The following is a 19,921-nucleotide window of genomic DNA, read 5'->3' on the forward strand; positions in this document are numbered from 1 at the left end:
TGGGCAATGAAGTTTGGTAATAATTTAATTTATTTTGTAAGCTGTTTTTTGTGCTCCGAATTACTTACAAGGTCAGTGGTTCCTTACAGGTTTTATTTAATAAAATAATTCACTTATTTATCCACATCCAGTACGCAGAAATATTTTTACGAAGTTACAAAAAACTAACTGAAAGCAAAAGACTGAAAGATTTTCATATCGGGTCATCACATTATGTTGGTACATATATTATGTTAATACCTATTTCCTTTATTTGGAACCTACATAGGTACCTAATCGTTAGAAGAAGTAGAGAAACATTCTCATTGAGAACCTTTTTATGTACCAGTAAGTAGTCATGGGCTGTTTCTCCTTCACAATTCTCATTAGTAATGGATCCGAGGTGCTATAGATACGCGATATTTCGAAGTCCGACACCTACCTACTTTTGAAGCGCATGTTTGCTCATGAGCAACGTGAGTAAAGAACATGAAACCGAGTATCGTGGAAACTAAGTACAAGTCAAACAGCTAGTCCGTAAATTCCTTCGTGACTACGCAATTAATTTACACTGGTTTTATGAATGTTAGAAGATATAAACTCCCTAATGCCGATAAGCTTACCCTAATCATATTTACCTACGAGATTAAGCTAATAAAATCTATCTTGTCGTAATTACAAGATTACTTACTCGAATAAATATTTTAAGTAGGTACCTATCTAAAATCTAAACTATTATCTCACAGGTTGTAGGCCTAGTTAAAGTTTAAATGGGTATTTAGTACAGTTTTCATTGAAGTTAAAATAAATACATACCTACTTAGTACCCTTTTGTTAATGTTACCAATCTCGTTTTGTTCTCATAGCTATTATAATAATCACGTCACGTAACATTAGTAGGTAATTAGTAACATGAAAAGATATGTTTTCCTCGCGGGAAAATAGCAGTTGCTCAGAACCTGGACTGAACTTTTCTCACAATTTCAAATTGGCAGGTAGGTTGTATGGTATACTTTGCTAGAGTATGTACCTAATCATAGTAGCAAGAATTTCCTTCCTGATATGATATGGCAGACATGCCTGGTATTGCTATATGAATTAGGTAGATACTGAGTTACAATCCCACCTTTATTCATAAAAACTAACAATCAACAACATTTTTTTATTTAGTTTTGTCTCTTTTCTATTGATAAAAAAACAACCTATGTACCTATTTATTTTTTTAAATAAGAATCCAATGATCCGATTTATTTTTGTTTATTTAAAGCGTGCGAAAGTTTATGGCCAACGTGTGTTGCGAGTTGGAACCTTGGGCAAATAAAGTTAGAACATTAATGGTTGTTAATGATCTAACTTTATTTGCCCAAGGTTCCAACTCGTCAATGGTGGGCCATTATTTTAGATCTAAATAAATCAGATTAAAATTGCCTTTGGCTTTATGCCAGAAATCCAGGCTCAATTTCTCAGTCGTAGCACTCGTAGCTATTTAAAAGTACCATTATAAGTATACCTACTTTAAAAGCCAAGAAAAAAATATTGAACTTGCTTTTTTCGTTTTCTTTTATATTGACGCCTTAAGACATCCTGTATAAAGTCAAAATCAAAGACTAAATTCTTATTAATAAAAACTCTTGCGTCTTCAATTAAGTAGGTATTTTAGTTTTAAATTACATTAATAATTACCAATTAGACTTATTTAATTTCATTATTATTTAATTAGAAAAAACAGCTTATAAATCAATCAACTTTTCACTTGTCTCATCAGCATAGGAAAATTTTAGAAAAATTCTACTTGGCACTACCTACTTATCAAAATAAACTAAACTATTCATGTATTAAATCATCATCTCTGAAATAATTATTATGAATAATTGTACATGTTAACATAACCCTAGGCATGTAGGTATGTATATATTGTATCTATTTAACTAAATAGGTAAATACATAAAATAAGCAGTCTACATTTTATGAAATTTAAATCACGCAATAACATAAAATCCACTTACCTTGTCAAGAAAAAATGTCCTGGGCAACTAGGCCGTCGTAAATGTATTCACAGAGTGTTCTATAGCATCAAATTTATAATTTTGGCAAATTATAATTTAACATCGATTTACGAAAAAATAAACACGTTTCTTTCCACCAACACTACCGATCACGGTCCTTCGCTTGATTTGATTGATAAACAAAACTTCCGCTTCTCGCAGCGCGCGCATTTTGGTGTTGCTAGTATAAATATATATTTTTTATGTATAATTTATATTATTTTTTTCAAAGGAGGTATTGTTTATAATTTATAACATGATAACTTTACCTAATATCTATATTATAAAAGAAAGTCGTGTTAGTTACTCCACTTATAACTCAAGAACGGCTGAACCGATTTAGCTGAAAATTGTCAAGGAGGTAGTTTAGAGCCAGGAGAAGGACATAGGATACTTTTTATCCCGTTATTTATTGCCATTAAGGCGGAACAAAGTTCGCCGGGTCAGCTAGTAGTAATTAAACATAAAGTATCACGGTAATTAATACGCCTATTTCATCATGTCATTCATCAAATTGCAGACACTAAAGTGAGTTAATAATATTAGAAGATTAGAAGAATGTTTTTCTTACGATAATGTGTTTTTTATTGACGAAAATAACTTTAATGGCCTTTATCTGAAATTGAGTCAAGCTGCCTAAAGTTTTTTTAAATTTTGAATCTAATTTATTGAACAATGAACGCTACTATTTCATTTTTTTAATTGGCAACACGTCCTTCCTGTCCACAGATTTCCTGCCTGACTGATTGAAAACGTCACTTTGACATTTGACTGAGTGACCACCGAATCGCCAGGGCTCCGAAAATATAGATTTTCGGCAATTTTTAATAATCTGTTCATACAGATAATAGGAATGGGTTTCAAATTTTTAAAACTGGCTTCTACTCCATTCAGGGTAAGACATGATAAGCTGTATTTCCCTTACAAATGTTTGATAGAAATCTGACAACGTTATGCAATACTTGCTTTTAGGGATTATTTATTCATCTAATTTTATCCCCCTGGGGTACTCCTACTCCTACGCATGCTCCAGTGTAAACATTTGACGATTTGATATGTTTTTATTCCATGTTTTCCACTGTAATTTCTATGTGCTGCATTGACCTTCAGGCATGTGACCGTCTGTCAAATCGATCCTGCACTTTTATCATATCAATATCTTTAAAAGCTGATTGATTTATGTATTATCATGACTCTGATTTTGTCTCAACCTTATTGCACATACATTTAAAAGCTTATTAATTAAATTTCAGAGTGGAGGTTCAAGGATTATTTCTAGAAATTATGCTACCACTCATGACGCAGATTTGGTGGTGATTGGCGCGGGTCCTGGCGGTTATGTAGCTGCCATTAAAGCTGCCCAGCTGGGCATGAAGGTAAAAAAGCCTTTTTTATAAACCAATATTTAAATATTTGAGTTCCTCTCAAAAGACAACCTCAATCATAGTCCTAATCAGAAACTTTTATTTATTATGTTCTTTTTCTCTCTTATAGGTAGTTTCAGTAGAAAAAGATGCTTCCCTAGGAGGTACTTGCCTGAATGTTGGGTGCATCCCTTCAAAAGCACTCCTGCATAACTCTCACCTGTATCACATGGCCAAACATGACTTCAAGCACCGGGGTATTGAAGTAGGCAACGTTACATTTGACTTCAAAGCTATGATGGACTACAAAGTCAAAGCAGTGAAAGCCTTGACTGGAGGCATTGGCATGCTGTTTCAAAAGAATAAGGTATGCAAAATGAGCTGATAAAGCACTTATAAGAAAAACTGTGTTGTTAAATTTTTTAATAATTTTGTATTTCTTCTATTTTTACTCAATGTTTGTCTGTTTTACAAAGAATAGACTAGCTTATAACACAATTTTAAGTGCTATTATTATTCACATATCAGTAAAACATGATAAAAAAGATAAATAATTTTGTTTATCTGTGTCTATGAAAATTGATTGTTCCCCAAATATCAATAAATAAAATAGTAATCATGACCATGCAAAGCCTGAGATTATATGACTTGATATTATTTACCTGCTTATTTCCTTATTTACTTACAGGTAAAGCTTGTCCGTGGTGTGGGTACATTGGTGGCGCCCAATAAAGTTGAAGTTAAAGGTGAAAAAGGAGTTGAAGTAGTCAACACAAAGAATATTCTACTGGCTACCGGATCAGAGGTCACACCCTTCCCTGGTGTTACGGTTAGTAGAAGTTTTATGTTTTTTTTATCTCTGATGATAAAACTATAGTTTTAAATATCCTTCCTTGTATTTTATCTTAACTTGCACAATGCCACAAAGCATACATGCTCTTAAATTAACAATGTATGTTTCAATAAATGTTCAACCTATTTGTTCATTTAGTTTTATCCATCCATAATTTTCTTGTAACAACTTTATATTTAAATGACTTCTCTTGTCTGTCCAACACATTTTTTGGTGCATGTCGTGGCAGCCTTTAATTAAGGCAACAACTTAGATTAAAAACATCTATGAATGTATGGTGTATGCGTTGTTGGTTACCCGTAAATAAATTGTAAAATAATTACAAATGTTTTGCAGATTGATGAACAACAAATCATCTCATCAACGGGAGCCCTGTCTCTGCCTTCTGTTCCCAAGAGGATGTTGGTCATTGGGGCCGGAGTGATCGGCTTGGAGTTGGGCTCGGTATACCAGAGGCTAGGTTCTGACGTCACTGCCATTGAGTTCCTGGGCACCATTGGAGGTAAACTGTTCATGAACAATTTTATATTTAATTTTTGAATCGTCTATCACATTTTAAAATTAATCTGAATTAGATCCATCATGAGTAGGTATTAAGACATCATGTGACATTTGATTAGATATGAATTGTGATCATGTCACACACATGTTGCAATTGCATGCAACCAAGGAAAAGTTCAAAAAATATGTTCCCCAACTTGTTTACAACATTTATGCAATTTGAACTAGAGATGAAACGGATATCCGGTAACTATCCGGTAGGCCGGATATCCGGCCTAAATTTACTATCCGGCCGGATACCGGATGGTAACTCACTATCCGGCCGGATACCGGATATTAAAAAACTACGACAATTTTCTATTAATAAAATGAAATACATAATGAAAAGCTTTGGTGCCATAGTGACAAATGCTAAGGCAGACGTGTTCTGTCAGAATACAGCACTTTTTTTTGGCCGGCACTTTTGATTTTGAACCAAAAATGTATGAAACGTGGATGATGTCCTTTTCGCTATTCAATCACACACTCACGATGGCAACCGAAATCGCCAGAATTGATATGCCCCCTAGACAAGTGGCAAAATCTGACATTCTATTCGGACTGATTCGATTTTCGAAAAGTGTGACTAGTCTAGTCTACTAATAGATTCACTGATCGCGTTCGAAGCACCTAAACTCGTCACAACATGCAACGAGACAATGGGCCAACTATCCGGCCGCCGGATATCCGGCTATCCGGCCTAGCAGCTGGCCGGATATCCGGTATCCGGCCAAACAACTATCCGTTTCATCTCTAATTTGAACACACTACTAGTGATTGTTGAATTATATTTTAAAGCCTTTCCACACTGTTCCAATCAACGATTTAAATCTGTTATTTATTTATTCTGGATACATATTTACATGGCTTATAGCCTTGTTTTGCAAAGCGCGGGCACGCACATCGATCGAAGTATAGACGACGCACGGCGAAACTAACTGAAGTGCGTGTTTACATTATATGTTTCGATTTCCCGCAAAGTGTAACTGTGCCATAACAAATGCGAGTTTAATTAAAGTAATAATATAATTTTACCAGGCGTCGGCATCGACGGCGAAGTCGCAAAGACTCTGCAGAAGATCCTCGGCAAGGAAGGCTTGAAGTTCAAGCTGAACACCAAGGTCATGGGCATCAAGAAGGAGGGCGGCGTCGTCAAGGTGGAAGTCGAGGCTGCCAAGGGCGGGAACAAGGAAACGGTAAGTGGAAATGTAGCGTGGATAAGTTAGTTGGTAAGAGTGCCCTGTAGGCCTAGGATGCGCGCCGCGATAGGCGGTTATCATGCCATTTTATCGATTGTGCCCATACCAACATATTTTGACGTCGATAAAGTAATTACGGCACGCATCCTAGCCCGCCTGAATTCTAATTATAATCCTATATACATATTTTAGTCTTCCTGGCCATTCAATCAGAAAAAGGTTGCCTGCTTGCTTTTTAAGAGAAAGATTTTTACTAAAGATGGCTGGATGGAAATATCACTAGTAGATATTCATAAAATATTAGTGAGTAACATTGAGCTAAAGTAATAAAAATTCCCCTCTCAATGGATCGCCGACCTGAAATATTCGCAGAATGTACTTGAAAGTGGGCACTGCAGAACACTAGTAAATCCTTGGGAGAGAGAAAATTAAGCTTTAAAACTGATTTTTATTTTAGGACAATTAACCATTTGTAAGAGGACCGTTCATTGTGGAAAATCTTGGGGGAGGCCTTTGTCCAGCAGTGGACGTCATTTGGCTGAAACAACAAGAGGTTTTAAATTGAAATTTGTTTATTTCATCAATATCACAGCATAAATAACATTTCAGCTGGAGTGCGACGTCGTACTGCTATCCATTGGCCGCCGGCCCTACACCAAGGACCTCGGGCTCGACAAAGTGGGCATCGCGCTCGACGACCGCGGCAGGGTACCGGTTAACAACAAATTCCAGACTACCGTCCCTGGGTGAGTTGCTAAATGTAAATAAAAGTCATCTAAAACCTGGTCCGTGAGCACGTAGAATCCCGTCCAATGACCCCAAGCTACCCATCCCTATCGCTAGCGCGTAATTATGTTGCTGTCGCGCTCGCACACTCACTGCGGGCGCCCGTCGCACAGTCGCGACAGCAACATAATTACGCGCGAGCGATAGGGATGGGTAGCTTGGGGTCATTGGACGGGATTCTACGTGCTCACGGACCAGGCTTTAGATCCAGTCTAGCAGAGTTTGTGCTATGGGTATTTACAACCCGATCGAAATAACTGCGCTCCTCGTAAGAATACGACTTTCCCTCGCACTCACCCGCGCACTGACCGGGTTGTATTTGTATTAGATTAGACTTAATGTTTTATTTATACTGAGAGTACCTTCAATCTAGTCTGTTTCTTGCGCTTTTAGACAATTTAACTAGCCTACAAGGTACAATTTCTAATTTGTGTCAAATCAGATACAAAAATGTTGATAACGAACGTTACAATATAACTATGTGAATTGAAATTAACCAGTGGTTTTTCACAGAATCTACGCCATCGGTGACATTATCCACGGACCCATGTTGGCCCACAAAGCTGAAGACGAAGGCATCGTGTGTGTCGAAGGCATCAAGGTAAAACTAATTTATTTGAAAAGTTACTCTATATTAAATTAATATTACGAGTACATATACGAAAGTTAATACAGATGCTTCATGCTCTGTCAAGCAAAAAGTACTTGAAGGATTTTGATTATTTGTTTTTTTTAATTAGTATTCCCAGTAAAATGTACATGTTTATTGCAGGGTATGCCAGTCCACTTCAACTACGACGCCATTCCATCCGTCATCTACACATCCCCCGAAGTCGGCTGGGTCGGCAAAACTGAGGAAGATCTGAAGAAAGAAGTAAGTAACAAATTCTAAAATTATGTTAATCCTACTAATATTATAAAGGTGAAAGTTTGTGTGGATGTTTGTTACTCTTTCACGCAAAAACTACTGAACGGATTTGGTTGAAACTTTACAGTATTATTATTTGTATCCCGTATTAACATATAGGCTATAATTTATGCGAATCTGTGGCACTAAATTTCACGCGGGTGAAGCCGCGGGCAAAAGCTAGTTTATCATATTTTAGCGGTTCAACATTATGCAAACCATGTTATCGGTCATTACAAAGTTTATTATTAGCATGATCCATATTACGTGACCTGATAACAGAGTTTAATAGGTCATAATAACTACAAAAGTTGATACATTTAAATCCTGCGGGGCTTCAAATCAACGCTGATTCCTTCCATCCTTTTCAATCATAGCGAGATACTCGTATGAACGACAGTGACTGATGATCAGGAAATATGAAATCGAAGTTAGCGAATAGCCCCGCAACCTACTAAAAGGGTATGTTATTGCAGGGTTATTCACCTCCGGTTATTCGTAATCTCCTTATCACAAACTCAACCTATTTTTCAAAGACAATGTTTAAAACCCTTTTGTACCCTTTGCACCACCGGCCTGCACCACTGGTGGTGCAAAGGGTATTTTTAAATCCCTCTTGCACCACCAACAAATAGTGCTGTGCTACCATCGACTGTAAAACTAGTAGTAGACTGTAAAATCCCAACTATCCCAACTAATATTATAAATGCGAAAGTAACTCTGTCTGTCTGTCTGTCCGTCTGTCTGTTACGCTTTCCCGCTTAAACCTCGCAACCGATTTTGATGAAATTTGGCATAGAGATAGTTTGAGTCCCGGGAAAGAACATAGGATAGTTTTTATCCCGGTTTTTGAAACAGGGACGCGCGCGATAAAGTTTTTCTGTGACAGACAAAATTCCACGCGGGCGAAGCCGCGGGCGGAAAGCTAGTACTTAATAATTTAATTGTTATAAATAAATCAATACCTACCTAAAAGTTTTAATTTGTGTGTGTGTAAGTGCCTATAAACATTTCACTTCAGACCCACGATACCCCGGGCCTACATCCTACATACAACAACGAATAAAGTACCAGGGCAACATAACCTTAAAGGAGCTATTTTATGATACATGTTTATTTCTCGGGTCAACCAAGAAGAATTTGATATACCTAGCACCTTTATGATTATGTTGCCCTGGTACTTTAGGAATTATTCGTTGTATGTAGGTATGAATGGTGGTTATTAATTTTTATGTTATGTTGTCAAATCTGTCCAGTAGTTTCGGAGCCTATTCAGTACAAACAAACAATCAAATCTTTCCTCTTATCTTATCTTATCAAATCAAATATTATATGTATGATTATAGATAATCGTTTTACAGTTAATGGTAGGGCGGCACTATTGGTGGTGCAAAAGGGATTAAAAAATACCCTTTGCACCACCAGTGGTGCAGGCCGGTGGTGCAAAGGGTACAAAAGGTTTTAAAACTAATGAAAGAAAGAGGTCGTTGATGTAGATCTGTATTTTAATTATAATCGTATAGGGTTATAACTTTGTCACTTTCTACGACATGTCGATTTCGATGTGATGAACAAAGAAAAAAGATAAACCTGTATGAATTTGTATCAATATTTTTTATGTTTGCGTCACCAGGGCAGGGCGTACAAAGTGGGCAAATTCCCGTTCATGGCGAACTCCAGGGCGAAGACGAACGGCGAGCCCGAGGGCTTCGTCAAGGTGCTCTCCGACAAGGCCACCGACGTCATCCTCGGCACACACATCATCGGCCCCGTGAGTATTGAGGATTTACATTGAAGCCTTAAATACTGGCTGGAAAAGCAAATGATGTCGTCTTTCTTGAATACAGACTGTTATAGTTGTTTCAATTCACGAAGGCGAGTGAGCTTTACATGTGTGGTGGCTAACTGTTCGTTTTTCAAAAGTTTTGATAAATATTACACTATCGTTATGTGCATGTACACGTACACACACAAGTAAAGCTCACTCGCCTTCGTGAGTTACATTAATGCAACTATTAATTTGAATGCATTATTGAATGAATTATTATCTTCAGTGCAGTTACAAGATTTGTAACTTCAGTTACGAGGTACTGAAACTAAAACGCGTATTGTGGACCTACCCTCAAAATTAGATTCAAACTTAAGCCTAGATTCATTATTGATATAATTACAATATTTAAACCATAATGAAAACAAAAAAGTCTAGATTTGCTGTAGGCCCAGGATGCGCGCCGTGATAAGCGATTTTCGCGCCATTTTATCAATTTAACGCCCATACATTTTGACGTCTAAAATCATCGATAAGATTTTATCACGTCGCGCATCCTAGCCCGGCTGGTTCTTGTTAGTGGGTTTATTTATTATTTCAAACGTCTTAAAAGCTAACAGAATACAAGTTCCAAAACGCTTTTAAGATAAATTACAAATAAGTACTTCATGCATGTCAATATAATAATTATTAATTATCGAAAGTAACTCGATGGTGTGTGTCAGGGCGGCGGCGAGCTCATCAACGAGGCGGTGCTGGCGCAGGAGTACGGCGCCGCGGCCGAGGACGTGGCGCGCGTCTGCCACGCGCATCCGGTAAGCATAGTTTACTTCTTTTTCTTCAACCATTTATGTTATGTGGTTTGCTATAAAACAAATGAAATAATACGCGGCTGTCACATCTTTTCGTCCAAAATACCACAGTGCCTGAAGACGAAAGTCTACAACCAATGTGTGTTACATGTGATGACTTATGGCTCGGAAACGTGGCCCCTCACTATAGGCCTTATACAGAAACTCAAAGTTGCACAGCGTGCTATGGAGAGGGCTATGCTCGGTGTTTCTTTTCGAGATCGAATCAGAAATGAGGAGATCCGTAAACGAACTAAAGTCGCTGACATAGCCCGACGGATCAGCAAGCTGAAGTGGCAGTGGGCAGGGCACATAGTACGCAGAACTGACGGCCGATAGGGCAGCAAGGTTCTGGAGTGGAGGCCACGTACCGGAAAACGCAGCGTGGGACGTCCACCCACAAGGTGGACCGACGACCTGATAAAGGTAGCGGGAAGGCGCTGGATGCAGGCCGCTACCAACCGTGCGATGTGGAAGTCATTGGGGGAGGCCTATGTTCAGCAGTGGACGTCCTGTGGCTGAAATGATGATGATGATGATGTCACATAAAGTTATTATACCTAACGGAATAGAACAACAAAAGACTGAGCGAGCGAGATATCACTAGCAGCAACACTGTGATAAAAAGTGATGCGTGATGCAACGTGACAGAACCTTTTTTTGCACTATTTAACAGTTAAAGGTTCATTAGCACTCATTGAAACACACGCACACGCTGAAAATTTTAGCTCTTGAAATTTTTTTAAATTTTCGTAAGTAAAATCGTGATATCTATGAGAAATAGTGCTTCAAAAACGTGGTGACTGGTTCAGTGATTGATTTATTATACAAAATCCTGAGAACTGACAAGTGACACATAAATGACATCCAGTGACATCCTGAAATCGGTTTTGTTGGACAGCTTGTGATTATTGCTTTATTCCAAAAGAATTATTCACTTTATGGGCTGTCAGATGAAATTAACACAAAAGTATCGGCATCGGAGTGACGATTCGGGGATTCATTCGATGCTCGTCGATCGCTGCTGAACGTTCCGACCGAATATGAATGCACAAAGTACCCTTGAATTTGTGCCCTTTCTGAGAAACGAACCCAGTACCACCAGATTGGAATATTTCCCTTCTCTAGCTGTTTCTTTTGTTGTTCAATAATGTGACGCGCAGCAACCCCAACGTTCACTCGATTGACGCATTTAGGTGACGCAGATCGCCATGTTTCACGCATTTACGTGACGCAGAACGGCTTCCGTTTGAGAGCAAGTGTCATTATAGTTCCAAAATATTGAACTGTCCTATGCATGACATTGACAGTGGGGCGCCACCGTCAGTACCGGATCGCTGGTTCCGATTTTTGCCAAGTTGGAAACCATATAGTTGAACGATGGTAGCGCCCCCCTGTCATTGAGTTTGGTGGGACAGTTCAGCTTGGGTCATCTATATCTAGCGACATTCCACAAAGCTGTNCAGTGGGCACTCAGGGCACATAGTACGCAGAACTGACTGCCGATAGGGCAGCAAGGTTCTGGAATGGAGGCCACGTACCGGAAAACGCAGCGTGGGACGTCCACCCACAAGGTGGACCGACGACCTGATAAAGGTAGCGGGAATGTTCAGCAGTGGACGTCCTGTGGCTGAAATGATGATGATGATGATGTCACATAAAGTTATTATACCTAACGGAATAGAACAACAAAAGATTGAGCGAGCGAGATATCACTAGCAGCAACACTGTGTGATAAAAAGTGATGCGTGATGCAACGTAACAGAACCGTTTTTTTGCACTATTTAACAGTTAAAGGTTCATTAGCACTCATTGAAACACACGCACACGCTGAAAATGTTAGCTCTTGAGATTTTTTCAAATTTTCGCAAGTAAAATCGTGATATTTATGAGAAATAGTGCTTCAAAAACGTGGTGACTGGTTCAGTGATTGATTTATTATACAAAATCCTGAGAACTGACACACAAATGACATCCAGTGACATCCTGAAATCGGTTTTGTTGGACATCTTGTGATTATTGCTTTATTCCGAAAGAATTATTCACTTTATGGGCTGTCAGATGAAAATAACACAAAAGTATCGGCATCGGAGTGACGATTCGGGGATTCATTCGATGCTCGTCGATCGCTGCTGAACGTTCCGATCGCGCTGCTGAACGTTCCGATCGAATATGAATGCACAAAGTACCCTTGAATTTGTGCCCTTTCTCAGAAACGAACCCAGTAAGACCAGATTGGAATATCTTTCACTTCTCTAACCGTTTCTTTTGTTATTCGATAATAATACGCGCAGCAACCCCAACTTTCACTCGATTGACGTATTTAAGTGACGCAGATCGCCATGTTTGACGCATTTACGTGACGCAGAACGGCTTCCATTAATTTGAGAGCAAGCGACATTGCACGAAGCTGTGACGTGAAGCATTGACACGAAACTATGTAAATTATGTTGAAATAGAAAGAAAACTTAAAACCATCCCATATCAAGTATATTTACACATTTTATAGCCATCGCATTATCATGTGTATTTTCGTTGCAGACCTGTGCAGAGGCCCTCCGCGAAGCGAACCTGGCCGCGTACTGCGGCAAGCCCATCAACTTCTAACTTTAGTAACGTTATTGTGCAAGTGTGTAACCCACAGACCAGCAGGGTACTATTAGTCGTAGGCTACTGTCGCGTCGCTCGTCTGCTCTAAGGAATCTTGTATGAATCTGATATAAATGACTTTGGATGTAAAATGTTATATCACGCATAATCAATCGTCATTCTATCGTAGAATTTAAACGAAGCACTCGCAAGGAAAAACTTTCACGTTTTCGTCTTGAATGTGTACACATTAATTTATCGCAATCCGATGTGCCGATATCATCCAAACATGTGATATTTCTTTTTAATATATTTATTTCGGATTATTTTCTTTTTAATCTACCTTGTTTTTGAGCTGACTCATTCCGTTTTGTTGAGAGTAACCAAAACCGCCTGCATTTACTGCGAGTAAATGTTGTGTATATTGGTGTATTTATTTTCTTTTGTAAATAGTTATACAGAAATACAATTATATAAAAAACTTACTTTGTTTAAATATTGATTGTTTTATTAGAAATGAAAAGAAGGTATATGGATGCATAATAATTGATTTAATTTGATTACAGGTATAATAGTTATTGGGTATTAAGAAAATAACAGGTTGATAAAGCCAACATAAAAATCTCAAAAAATTCTATAACTATGACTAGATGCAAGAGAGAACACATGTATTTAGTATACTTGATGAGTCACAACAATGGTTAAATTCATAATAGCTTATACATAAAAACAATGGACATTGACTACATCAGTATTAAATAAATTGGGGTATGTAAAAATATAACACTAACAATGAATTCACAACAAAGATTTACACAACTAGTAAATGAGACAAAAAATTGCAACTAGCTACAAAGTATAATACTAAAGCAAAAGACCTATGAGCATTGTTAATCAAGGCAAGAGTTTTAATACGATAATATTAGAGTCTACGTGTATCCCTGCTTTACTGGCGCCGTTTTCAGAATTGAATCCGACATTTTCAACGTTCATCTATTTTGTGCAATAACACACATTTCAATTTCTTTCACTTTGCTTTCCCTCGTTAAGATATGTCATAAATATGCAAAAATAGCTTTCTATAATAATGATCAATACTGGATTAAAACCCGAAGGTTCAAATTTCTTTTCCATTCACTGAACACTCGTGACTTCAACCCCAAGTGTCCAGGACTTGACTGCACATGTTCAAGTAAAACTTCGGCGAGAGTATCTCGCTGTACTGGTCACAATCGTTTGAGTACATTATAGCTGCTGCCATAGTAGTGGCATCAGATTCCATATATTTCTTCAGCACTGATTCCAAATCTGGAATAGACAAGTTGTTGTCTATAAAAAAATTCTTCGCATTCCTGAAACATGTTTCCCACAGCTGAGTATCGATTGGGAAAATGCTCATGCATTTGTCTACTATATTTGCCGCTTGAATAGAAAGGTTTCGTTCAACGTTCATAACGGAACTTCTTGTCACAGCTTTGGGCAAATATTTGAGTTCATCGCAACAACAAGGCAAAGACTGACAGACCGCCTGATCTATTTCAGGATAAGGCTCCTCGTTCAAAATAGTCAATGAAACTTCTTTGATTCGCTTTGACATAACATTTGTTACGATAATCTTGAGTTCGTCTCTCTTTCGTGACGAATCTTTATCTAATTCTTGTTCATCTAAAACTTCAGTGTGAGTAAGATAGAGGCAGTCGTCTTGGGGCGTCGTTTTCAGATCGTCTAGGAGCATAGACAAACAGTCTGAGTAAATATTATTGTGATAAGCCAGTTTGGCAGCCATGTTGAGATTCCCGTTCAACGTTTCGTCGTTGATCCAAGGTTTGAGGAGGAGTATTATGTCGTCAGCCCAAGACTTCTTCTTGAAATCGTTCATGCATCGAAGTGGGTTTTGCCGAGGTTCGATAGGTTTTCTTTTCGAGTCCTCGAGGTCGAAAGGAAACATGATGTCGATCCTATCGATGGGCTGGAAGATGAACTTGTTGTTGCTGCGGCTTGCGGGTATTTTGATGACGCGTTTTGTGGTTTTCATCATTATCACGCGGTTAGTACCTTTTTCTTTTTCATTGTTTATCTGAGTAGGAAAAAAAGACATACATAAATACGAAACTTAAACTGGAATAATAAATGCATAAAAAAACTTAATTTGTACAAAACTTACTTGCAAATGAGTATTTCCTGTCGCGTATATTCGACCTTCTTCGTCTATGTATATGGTGAAATCCCCGCCGCAAGCCATCAACGCCTTAGTTTTGAAGTCTTTGTTCTCAATGTCGGGCGTTTTGGAGCTGCCGTTTTTAACTGTTTGATTTTCATTGAGAATTTTCACTTCAGTCGGCACGTTCACCTGTTTACGGTCGCCACTGCCTGAGAAACATAATACCTAATTTATACACACGTATTTTATGATAATTAAATAGATTTTTACGAACTAAGAGGGTTCGTGAGCTAAAACAATATAAAATAATATGTACCTAATTGTCCATCGAAATTTAAGCCCCAAGAGTACAGAGTGCCGAAATTGTTCATAATACATGAGTGATGCCAGCCTGCCGCCAACTGTAACAAAAAATATCATATTATCAGAAGTTAACCGAGTGAGTTTTATAAGAGACTACGCTAAAATCTACGCGGGCGCATCCACGCGCGTCTGTTTTGAAATGTAATGAGCAGCGCAGGTGCGTGCAACGGGTTTTCACAGCTGTTTTCACAGTTTGCAGCCTGTGAAACTAACAGACGTGTGCGAGGTCAGGTCCAGCTCTAGAACACCTGGAGCGAGCTATACAACATTTCAACCGCACGATAATATAAGTCCTTACACGGCGGCGGTGTCGCAGGCGCAGTTATGGTGCGTCCACACTGGGCGAACGGGCTCGCGCGCCAAACTCGACATCCTGCTCACTCAAGAGCAGGGTGAGCAGGATGACCAGCGTGCCGCGCGAGCCCGAGCGCCCAGTGCGTTTGTTAGTCGTATACCTCGAAATCAAAAAATCCTTGTAGCTTTTCACCTATTCGCATTTCACCGTGATAGCGTTTTTTGTTGTAGCGTGTAATATCGGTAGTATATTTTGTTACTAGCATATATTTTTAACAGATTTTTACAACAGTAGCTAAGTGCTCTGGAATTACAACATCAGCAGTGGTTCGAAAAGTACAATTTCCAGTGTGCCTTTTTCGATTTCGATACAGAGCGTCTCGCTTTGTAAAAAAGGATGGTAATTTATGTGCATATTTCTCAGTCCGGCAGGAAAGTAAATCTACTATGAATTTCTTAGACAATTGTAATTAGCGATCAAAATGTATACTACAAGAATAAAAATCTATTCAGAAATTTTGATATCGCGGCGAAATGCGAATAGGTGAAAAGCTACAAGGATTTTTTGATTTCGAGGTATACGACTAACAAACGGCCCAGTGTCATTATTAGAAGTGAGTCAGGCGCGAGCGAAGTCTAGAGCCACACATATTGCATCTGCCCCTTGGGAGGTCAGTCAGCTGTGGACACCTGTAGCGACCTTTTAACATCTCACCCGCACGATGTGTCCTTGCACAGTGGCAGTATCCACGACCGCGGGCAGCAGGTGCGGGTCGCGCGGCGGGTCGGGGGCCGGCGAGGCCTGGCGCCGCGCGTGTATAGCATCATATAGGAGGTCAGGGCCAGCTGTGGAGAGCTAGCAGCCTCTAGGACTTCAGTCCCAGCTGCGAAGACCTGTAGCGCCCTACACAACATCTCACCCGCACAATATGTCCTTGCACAGTGGCAGTATCCACGACCGCGGGCAGCAGGTGCGGGTCGCGCGGCGGGTCGGGGGCCGGCGAGGCCTGGCGCCGCGCGTGTATAGCATCATATAGGAGGTCAGGGCCAGCTGTGGAGAGCTAGCAGCCTCTAGAAAGTCAGTCCCAGTTGTGGAGACTGTAGTGAGTTACACAACATCTCACCCGCACGATATGTCCTTGCACAGTGGCAGTATCCACGAGCGCGGGCAGCAGGTGCGGGTCGCGCGGCGGGTCAGGGGCCGGCGAGGCCTGGCGCCGCGCGTGTTTAGTACTTCTTGAAAATAAAAGCCAACTGTGGAGAGCTAGCAGCCTCTAGGAAGTCAGTCCCAGTTGTAGCGCCCTACACAACATCTCACCCGCACAATATGTCCTTGCACAGTGGCAGTATCCACGACCGCGGGCAGCAGGTGCGGGTCGCGCGGCGGGTCGGGGGCCGGCGAGGCCTGGCGCCGCGCGTGTTTAGTACTTCTTGGAAATAAAAGCCAGCTGTGGAGAGCTAGCAGCCTCGAGTCAGTCCCAGTTGTGGAGACCTGTAGTGAGTTACACAACATCTCACCCGCACGATGTGTCCTTGCACAGTGGCAGTATCCACGACCGCGGGTAGTAGGTGCGGGTCGCGCGGCGGGTCGGGGGCCGGCGAGGCCTGGCGACGCGCGTGTATAGCATCATATAGGAGGTCAGGGCCAGCTGAGGAGAGCTAGCAGCCTCTAGGACTTCAGTCCCAGCTGCGAAGACCTGTAGCGCCCTACACAACATCTCACCCGCACGATGTGTCCTTGCACAGTGGCAGTATCCACGACCGCGGGCAGCAGGTGCGGGTCGCGCGGCGGGTCGGGGGTCGGCGAGGCCTGGCGCCGCGCGTGCGCCGCTCGCACCTGCTGCGGGCTCGCTCCCCACGTGTATAGCTGCCCTTTGCACGATAGCGCCAACTACGGAATGACAGCATCAATAATATAGTTCCAAAATACTGAACTGTCCTATGCCTGACATTGACAGTGGGGCGCCACCGTCAATACCGGATCGCTAGTTCCGATTTTTGCCATGTTGGAAACCATATAGTTGAACGATGGTAGCGCCCCCCTGTCATTGAGTTTGGTGGGACAGTTCAGCGTGGGTCACCTATATAAGGCAGTTCTGGTGACCGATAATCTCAAGACACAACTTTTGGTGTACCTATTTTTACCCGTTCTAGCCTTTTCCCTACGGGAGGCACCTATTAATGCCAAGGTAAAAGTCACTTCTCAATACGGGTGACAAACAAATCTAAATCACGACTTACGATAAACAAAAAAATTGCAAATGAAGTGTAAACAGAGAATATAATTACGAAACTACATTAGTTGCAGATATAATATTCCGAATTTCTATACCGTAAGTCTCATACTTTTTAAAATATCTTGATGTAAAGTGAGCAAAAATTTTGACAAAAATACCCCGTATTGAGAGACGCATTTTGGTTTCCAAGAGCCCGTAGGGAAAGGGCTAGGCTAGAAGATTTTTTTATTATGAAACAACACTCAATTCACAATTCAAAATCACCCACCCACAACTACCCTTGCATGCTCATCAATATGGGAAAGTAACAACTCACGTTATGGAAGTATCCAACCGCTATAGCGTCAATAGCATCAGGGAACGTAATTCGGACCGGCACGGAGCTCTTCTCCCGATTGCCCGAACCCAGTTGCCCAAACACGGCCGCGCCGCACGCCCAAACTTCGCCGTTACGCATCAACATCACCGTATGACAGGCACCACAACCGACGCTAAGAACCTACAGAATATAAAAATAATTCAGTATGTAATGAGGGCTATCGTTTTAGCGCTCACCAGTTTGCGCCACTGTAGAGTAAGGTCCTGTCACTTGCTAGTAGCGAAGACAGTGGCACCATCTGGTGAGTGCTAAAGTGGTAGGACTATCGCATTTGCACTCATCAAGATGGCGCCACTGTAGAGTAAGGTCCTGTCAACCGCCAGGGGTGCCAACTGTTAAGTATAAAAACGATAGCCCTCATTGGAGCTTATAATGGGGAATAATGAACAGAAAAGTTCATTTATCCCCATTGCGTTAAAAAAATACCTAATATAACGGGGATTAATGAACTTTTTAGTTCATTATTCCCCATTATAAGCTCCAATTGGCGTAAACGGGGATTAGTGGACAAAAAGTACACTAATTCCCGTTGACGGGGATTGTCAACGGGAAATAGTGGAATAAGCCAAATTAATGCCTGTAGCACACCTCTGCCGCGAAACCATGACAGCGAAAGGATTTCAATATACATCTCTGCGTTTACTTGGTCACGTTGCTAATGTGGTGATGTGATTTCAGAGATGTATATTGAAATCGTTTCGTTGTCATGGTTTCACGGCGGAACTCCGCGGAGGTGTGCCACAGGCGTAAAAAAACAGTTTAGCAAACTTTACGAGTAAAACTGGTATTGCTATTTACCTTTCTTCCTTGAAATCTGGTTACCATTTTAGGGCTCCATTCATCGTCAATGCTACCGAGACCAAGTTGGCCGTGAACGCCCCATCTGAAACAAAGTTTCTTGTTACACTATATGGCTTAGCTTGTGTTAGAAACAAGGCTTAAGGAGGAAAATGGATTTTACCAAGAACAGCAACAATAGTAACGAATATGCATATAAGTAGATAAATATTCGAGACATAAGCCGGCCATTTCGGAGACACTGTTCAGCTGAATTTGCTGATTCACATATTGAGCGTCAGCGCTTCGACAAATAAATTAGGAGTCGCGGTTGAGCCCATAGCCTGCCCAAATAGACTCGAACCAAGACTATCTTGTATAATACACTCACCCCCACATATAAAGTCGGCCTCCTGCATCAATAGCAGCGGAATGGTAGTGCCCAGCGGCCACTGATATCAGGGGTGCCGTCCATTCATACGGCACGTGCATTAACGCCCCAGCAGAACTTGCAGCGTCGCCCACGGCGCCCGCCCAAGCCGAGCCCACGCCTAGTTGACCGAAGGAGTTCTCCCCTGCTGAGTATATCTGTGGGAATCATTGAGATGTGGTATACTAGTGACTTAGATGGTAAGATTTAAACAACCACAAGATATGTCTTAGCATAGATATTGGTGATCTATCATCACTCAAACCATAAGACGACCACTGCTGAACAAAGGCCTCCCCCGATCAATCTATCATTAAGCGATGGCTGCCAAATTGTAATACGAGAGTAGAATGCTGTAAGGGTAGGTCACAGTGACTGCGTATCAAAGGTCTATCTGAT

The 19,921-nt window shown here is 40.6% G+C and overlaps 3 protein-coding genes across 5 annotated transcripts in view; 1 reads left to right on the forward strand and 2 right to left on the reverse strand.

Moving 5' to 3' along the window:
• The window catches only part of LOC114360551 (protein FAM107B), a 32,346-nt gene extending 30,174 nt beyond the window's left edge, over positions 1-2,172 (reverse strand). The window contains exon 1 of the mRNA XM_028315282.1: positions 1,986-2,172. The gene's annotated coding sequence lies outside the window, so the exon portion shown is untranslated. The remainder of the gene's footprint in view (positions 1-1,985) is intronic.
• Positions 2,173-2,768: 596 nt separating this feature from the next.
• On the forward strand, positions 2,769-13,207 carry DLDH (dihydrolipoamide dehydrogenase). Its single transcript, XM_028315295.1, has 12 exons — positions 2,769-2,919; positions 3,278-3,400; positions 3,519-3,755; positions 4,077-4,217; positions 4,578-4,743; positions 5,820-5,977; positions 6,590-6,726; positions 7,280-7,367; positions 7,539-7,640; positions 9,307-9,444; positions 10,167-10,256; positions 12,834-13,207. Exons 1-12 carry the CDS (start codon positions 2,878-2,880, stop codon positions 12,897-12,899), a joined length of 1,488 nt encoding a protein of 495 aa, XP_028171096.1. The 5' UTR covers positions 2,769-2,877; the 3' UTR covers positions 12,900-13,207.
• A 17-nt stretch (positions 13,208-13,224) lies between these two features.
• Positions 13,225-19,921, reverse strand: part of ca (RCC1 and BTB domain containing protein claret) — a 40,418-nt gene continuing 33,721 nt past the window's right edge. Inside the window, exons 12-19 of one of the 3 annotated variants that reach the window (XR_003656524.1) lie at positions 19,484-19,680; positions 19,114-19,198; positions 18,253-18,435; positions 17,510-17,590; positions 17,192-17,304; positions 16,620-16,760; positions 15,359-15,443; positions 15,143-15,251 (exon numbers count right to left, since the gene is read on the reverse strand). Coding sequence is in view for 2 of the 3 variants with exons in the window: in XM_028315293.1 (XP_028171094.1) it covers positions 14,035-14,958; positions 15,046-15,251; positions 15,359-15,443; positions 17,423-17,590; positions 18,253-18,435; positions 19,114-19,198; positions 19,484-19,680 (1,848 nt within the window). In the remaining variant the exon portion in view is untranslated. Of the gene's footprint in view, positions 14,959-15,045; positions 15,252-15,358; positions 15,444-16,619; positions 16,761-17,191; positions 17,320-17,422; positions 17,591-18,252; positions 18,436-19,113; positions 19,199-19,483; positions 19,681-19,921 lie in introns of those variants that run through there. The other 2 variants (XM_028315293.1, XM_028315294.1) reach the window with 2 other exon arrangements.

This window comes from Ostrinia furnacalis, unplaced genomic scaffold, assembly GCF_004193835.3.
Source record: "Ostrinia furnacalis isolate ACB-3 unplaced genomic scaffold, ASM419383v2 OfSCF5082, whole genome shotgun sequence".
NCBI classification, from domain to species: domain Eukaryota; kingdom Metazoa; phylum Arthropoda; class Insecta; order Lepidoptera; family Crambidae; genus Ostrinia; species Ostrinia furnacalis.

Bases quoted from the DNA above. Each gene is read 5' to 3' on its own strand.
- DLDH (XM_028315295.1), top strand. From the start codon at position 2,878: ATGGGTTTCAAATTTTTAAAACTGGCTTCTACTCCATTCAGG. The intron at 7,641-9,306 runs GTAAGTAACAAA...TTGCGTCACCAG, and splicing joins AGGAAGATCTGAAGAAAGAA to GGCAGGGCGTACAAAGTGGG. The intron at 9,445-10,166 runs GTGAGTATTGAG...GGTGTGTGTCAG, and splicing joins GCACACACATCATCGGCCCC to GGCGGCGGCGAGCTCATCAA.